Below are 5558 nucleotides of genomic sequence, written 5' to 3'. Positions count from 1 at the left end.
CGAGCGGGCGCCAGCCGGGCCGCGGCCTACGGCGCCTGACCGCGCTCCGCCCTCGCAGCCGGAGGACCTGATGAACATGCAGCACTGCAACCTCCTGTGCCTGCCCGAGAACTACCAGATGAAGTACTACTTCTACCACGGCCTCTCCTGGCCCCAGGTGGGCGGCCTCGGGGCTGGGGTCGCCGAGGGAAGGCCCGCCCGGTGGCCTTGGCGACTGCGGGTGTGCGCCCGGGTGGACCGGGCGCCGCGTTTTCAGCCTGCCGCCGGGTGGCAGATCCGAAAGGGGGGTTGAGTAGAGCCGGCGTGGGGGGCAGGTGCACCGGGCAGGTGTCTGCGCTGCCAGGCCGCTCTGACCCCTTCTCCCGCCCACCAGCTTTCCTACATCGCTGAGGATGAGAATGGGAAGATTGTGGGGTACGTCCTGGCCAAAATGTGAGTTGCCGAGGAGGGCAGGGGAGCACCCACACCCCATGTGTCGGGTGGATGCCCTGGGTGGGTTTTGTGTTTCCTTCTTCAGCTAACTTCTGGGGTTTCTGTTGTTGTTCAGGGACAGGTTTACAGGAAAATCGAGGGGCAGGTCCAGTTGCCCTCCCCCAGCCCCCTCATTTCCTGGCATGAACACCCTCGGGGCCATTGGTCAGGGCCTTGAGCTGGGTTGCTACATTGTGATGAAAACCACTTTGCTTCATCCTGGCGGAGTCTGCCTTGGCTCAGGTGTACCACCCTGGGCTCTGCTCTCAGACTTCCGGGACACCCCACCGACACCTCCCTGGGCTGCACGCCACTGACCCCCTGACTGTCTTCCAAGTCGTAGCATGCCTCCCGCAGTGCTCGTGGGCCTTACAGGCCCCTGTGACGTCTGGTCTAACTCATGGCTCTTTATCGCTCACAATGTAGCATGGACGCCGTAGGCGGCTTTTGGCTGCTGCTGCGTAGGGTCTCGAGGTCCCCTGCGCTCCCCCATGCCAGGTCTCCTTTCTTCTTGCTCCAGGGAAGAGGACCCAGATGACGTGCCCCACGGTCACATCACCTCACTGGTGGGTGGGCCTGCCCAGGTTCTGATGCGGTGGGCGTGGGGGTGGGCTGGGCGCCTCCAGGTCCCAGCCCCTTCCCACCCGTTCCCTCCAGGCCGTGAAACGTTCCCACCGGCGCCTGGGCCTGGCTCAGAAGCTGATGGACCAGGCGTCCCGAGCCATGATAGAGAACTTCAACGCCAAATATGTCTCCCTGCATGTCAGGAAGAGGTGGAAGCCGGGGCTGAGGGGCAGGGGAGGTGGGGGTCTTGATGTGGGTCGTGGGGTACCCTGGCTTTTGGAGACCTGGGCAGTGGGATTAGTGGGGCGGGGTGCGGGCAGGGCGCGGGGCCCAGACACACTTCCTGCCTGGCCGAGTCCGCGGCTCAGCAGCGCCTTGTTCCCCTGCAGTAACCGGGCCGCTCTGCACCTCTATTCCAACACTCTCAACTTCCAGTAAGTGGATCTAGATTCTCCTCATGGAGCGTGGGTGGTCCCGGGTCTGGCTCCTGGGAGGGCCTCAGATACCTTCCAGGCAGGGGCCAGGGTGACCAGAGGGAAGACCTGGAATCAACTGAAATGGGGAGCAGATTGGGAACCCCTGCCACTGCCTGCCCACTCTCGGTGGTGGTGGCCTATGGGTGCTGCCTTTGGCCGGCGCACGTCGCAGGAGGCCATGTGGTGCCTGTGGCTTGATGCTGTCTGGGGCTAGCAGAGGGCAACGTGGGGAAGAGCTTGCAGGCCTTTTAGTGAAAAGGTTTCAGTGGAGGCTTGGGAGTGGCATGATAAGGCCCAGGATGTGCCTGGGGGCACAAAGCTTCTAGTGCCCAGAAGGAGGGTGTGCAGCTACAGAAGCCTAAGCTGGTCCAGGCAGGAGGGGTCAGCAGCAGGAGCAGGGAAGGTTCTAGAGAGCCTCCAGCACCCTAATGGCTAGACAGGTTTGTTCAGGCATCTACGTGCCCGATGCAGGGGCTGGTGGGGCTGCTCTGTACACTATGCAGCAAGGAAGGCCCCTGGAAGCCGCCTGGGAGCCTGTGGAGGTGATCGCGGGGCCTGAGGAGCATGCAAGAGCCGCGCGGCTCTGGCCCAGGCTTCAGAGGGCGGGCCTCTGACCCAGCTGTCTCAGCAGTCAGTGCTTCTGGGGTCTGGGGGTGGCGGGGCGCCGAGTCTGCACACAGGCTTGCCAGCACAGGCCTGGCCTTGAGCTGCTTGGGACCAGACCGCCAGGCTGAGGGGCCGCTGTGCACGCGCAGTGACGGGTTACGGAGGCAGGGTGGTGGCAGGCCCCGCCCGAGGCAGAGGTAGAGGTACCGGGCACTGCTCACTGCTGGGTAGCAGAGGGCAGGAAATGGAGCTGCTGTACTGAAAGGGGGTGGGCGCAGGATGACTAGAGGTACTCAAGACTGACGACATTTCCTGATGGGGCTCATCTCCCCGTTCCCAGGATCAGCGAAGTGGAGCCTAAATACTACGCAGATGGGGAGGACGCCTACGCCATGAAGCGTGACCTCACTCAGATGGCCGATGAGGTGAGAGCCTGGCCGGGGCACTCCCTGTAGGTGGGGAGGCCCGTGGTGGCTACGTGGAGCCGGGAGCCGTGGCCTCCTCCCCTGCTCCCAGCCATCAGGTGGGGGCAGCCCCTCCAGGCTTTGAAGGAGGGCCTGAGCCCAAGATGGTATTCTCTGAGAGATGCCAGTACCACCCCAGGAGTGGCAAGGGGTGGAGGAGGAAGTGCCCCGAGGCCAGGGGCATCCCGGAGATCCACAGTCCTGTCTTGAGGCTCGTGTGAGACGAAAGTGAGCTCTGGAGAAAGTTGAGGTTCTCTGGGAAGCTCCTCCTAGTGCCAAGGTCACTCAAAGGGCTTTGCACCCCGCCTTGCACAGGTAGGGGATGGGCCTCGGTGGGCAGAGCCAGGGCTTGAGCCGGTCCCCCAGCCCAGCCCTACTTGCAGCTCCGGCCTTGCTGCGCTCTCGCCCCCCAGCGAGTGTGGGGTGCAGGCCGCCGGCAGGCTCCTGGCATGCAGAGGGTCGCTGTGGTGCAGAGACCTAGCTCTTTCTTTCCTCCTGCTCCGTGGCCCTGGCAACAGCTGAGGCGGCATCTGGAGCTGAAGGAGAAGGGCCGGCATGCGGTGCTGGGCTCCCTCGAGAGCAAGATGGACAGCAGGGGTGGAGCGCTTCGGGGCCCGGGAGAGGCCTGTGCTGAGGAGAAGGGCCTGGCGGCTGAGGACAGTGGCGGCGACAGCAAAGACCTCAGTGAGGTCAGCGAGACCACAGAGAGCACCGACATCAAGGACAGCTCAGAGGCCTCAGACTCGGCCTCCTAGAGCCCGAGCACCCCACTCCCTGCCCTGGCCTGTCTTCGCCCCACGGGGTTCCCCATTAAACTTCACCCAGTGGCCTCGGGGAATTTGTGCGTGCAAGTGTGCCCCTCTGGGCGGGTGTGCCTCCCTGTGTCCTGTGGATGTGAACGTGGAAGCCTCTGGGCACAGTACGTGCCGCCCAGCCAGGGTAGAAGAGGGGCGCTTTGTCAGGGCTTTGGGGAGGCTCCCAGTTCTGATGGCTGTCAGCATCTGGGAGCCCCGGGGACAGAGACCCCCGCGGGCGCTCTACCACTGCCTCGCTGGGCTTCAGGTGCAGAAGTCCAGCTGCTCATGGGACTGCTCAGGGGTCCTGGCCTGGGAGTGGCCGGAGCAGGGCCCAGGCGCTCCTGCTCTGCCTTCCGAGTCAGTGGATTCTGTGTTGGACATAACTCTTGACTTGCTCCCTAGCCTACACCTTCGTTTTTAAGTAATACACCAGCACAGTTTGGGATTACAGGACAGTTGAGCTCAGTAGCGTCCCTGGATTTCCCCCGTTAACACTGTGCATGAAGTGTTGCACTTGCTGCAGTTCATGAGCCCAAACTGATACTTACTAGGTTTTTATTTTTTTTTAAAAAGATTTATTTTATGTATACAGAACTGGGGTACAAGCCAGAGGTGCAGGAGCAGTAAGAGGATTCACCAGGGACAGAGTGGGGAGCAGAACAGGCAGATCGACAAAGTCCACTGCTGGGGGGGGCAGCGGGCGGGGCAGGAGAGGTCTGCGGTGCCCAGCGGGTCACTCCCTGGCCAGGGATAGACTTGTGCTGCAGTGGCTGCCGATAGCTGACTTAACCTCTGTGCAGCCTGCGGGGCCCGAGTCTATATATTTTTGATGGTTAAAACAAAAGTGCATTTAAAATTGGCCAGGGCCCTTCCTGGTGGCGCAACAGATTGAAGTGCAGCACTGCAGACAAGCCAGGGAAGGACCTCCGGACTCAGCAGGCCCCTCCGGACTCCCCGCTGCTCCCCTCAGCAGGGGGTTTCAGGCCATCTGCCTTTCGCGCTCTGCACTCTGTCTCTGGGGGGTCCTCCCACCGCCCCTGCATCCCAGTTCTGTATGCATAAGTAATTACGTCTTTTTAAAATATTTCCTGGCTGGGTCTAGTTTAGGTGATTCCAATTTTGTTAACACCCAAAGCACACACTAGTCAGCCTACCTCTCAGATCTGATCAGGGCATTGAGCTTAGCCAGATACATTATTTTTAAATGAAGTTATTTACAAGACAAGTAAGGAGAGAGAGACGGCCTTACTGTCCAGGGCTTTGTTTCCCTGTCTGTTGTGTGTTCTCTGGGTCTTGTCTCCTCTGCACTTCCCTGCAGGATGCAAGACCTCCCTTTTTCTTTCTTTTTTTTTAAGATTGATTGTGCATCCAGAACTGGGGTACAGGCCAGAGGTGCAGGGCTGTGAGAGGATTCACTGGAGACAGAGTGGGGAGCAGAACAGGCAGATCGACGAAGTCCACTGCTGAAGTGGGCAGCGGGCGGGGCAGGAGAGGTCTGCTGGCCATGTGGCCAGCTCCCCAGAAGGAGTGGAACACGTGCTGCAATGCCTGTGGACAGCTTCCTAGTCCTGCGCTTTAACCCGCTGCGCCACTAGGGGCCCCCAAAACCCCGTTTTTCATGTCCTCGGCTTATCCCTAAAATAGCTTCGCGACCTTTCCCCCTGCGCTCCCCGTGCTGTGGCGACTTGGCTTGCTCCCAGCCCCTGGACCTGGGCCGCCCAACCCCCCAGGGGGCTCAGCACTCCCGAGCTGTCAGCGCCTTCAGTCTGAGCGGCAGGGGCCGGCGCGGCACTCCGCGGGGCCGGGCGACTCCTCACCCGGCCCGGGGCCGCTTCTCTTTGGCTGGCGCCTAGCACGTGACCCACAAGCCGCGGAAGCGGAGGCCCGGGGCGGGGCCATGGCCGGGCCAAAGACGCGCCTGCGCGTTCCTGCCTGCTCGCCCATTAGGCGAGCCGCGTTCCGATTGGCTCCAATCGCGAGCTGTAAGGCGCTGCGTCCCGCCCCGCGCGCCCGGCGTCAGTCCCTTCCGTTTTGCAAGGCGCGGCAGGCTCCGTTCCCAGGCTCTGATTGGTCGGCGACTGCGGGGCGGGCCCCGCGCGGAGGAGCCTCGGAGCGAGCATGCGCAGTGCGCTGGTCGCGCCCCAGCTCCGGTGGAAAGGAGCCGCGCCACCCGCTGTTCC

At 62.2% G+C, this 5558-nt stretch overlaps 2 protein-coding genes across 3 annotated transcripts in view; both read left to right on the top strand.

Annotated features, from left to right (window-relative positions):
• The window catches only part of RENBP (renin binding protein), a 6051-nt gene extending 6012 nt beyond the window's left edge, over nt 1–39 (top strand). The window contains exon 12 of the mRNA XM_012734461.1: nt 5–39. Coding sequence (XP_012589915.1) covers nt 5–39 — 35 coding nt within the window. The remainder of the gene's footprint in view (nt 1–4) is intronic.
• Nucleotides 26–3410, top strand: NAA10 (N(alpha)-acetyltransferase 10, NatA catalytic subunit). 2 transcript variants are annotated; one of them, XM_012734510.1, is made up of 7 exons: nt 37–157; nt 374–432; nt 992–1037; nt 1129–1244; nt 1425–1469; nt 2458–2542; nt 3100–3410. In XM_012734510.1, the coding sequence occupies exons 1-7, from the start codon at nt 71–73 to the stop codon at nt 3334–3336; spliced, it is 675 nt and encodes a 224-aa protein (XP_012589964.1). In that variant the 5' UTR covers nt 37–70; the 3' UTR covers nt 3337–3410. The 2 variants fall into 2 exon arrangements, with proteins under 2 accessions (XP_012589963.1, XP_012589964.1); XM_012734509.1 differs by lacking the exon at nt 1425–1469 and having other exon boundaries at nt 26–157.
• The last annotated feature ends 2148 nt before the right edge of the window (nt 3411–5558 follow it).

The sequence above is a fragment of the Condylura cristata genome, unplaced genomic scaffold, assembly GCF_000260355.1.
Source record: "Condylura cristata isolate star-nosed mole 26May11 unplaced genomic scaffold, ConCri1.0 scaffold00057, whole genome shotgun sequence".
Taxonomy (NCBI): Eukaryota; Metazoa; Chordata; class Mammalia; order Eulipotyphla; family Talpidae; genus Condylura; species Condylura cristata.
The sequence above is the reverse complement of the archived record's forward strand: the minus strand, read 5'-3'. Positions and strand labels throughout refer to the sequence as shown.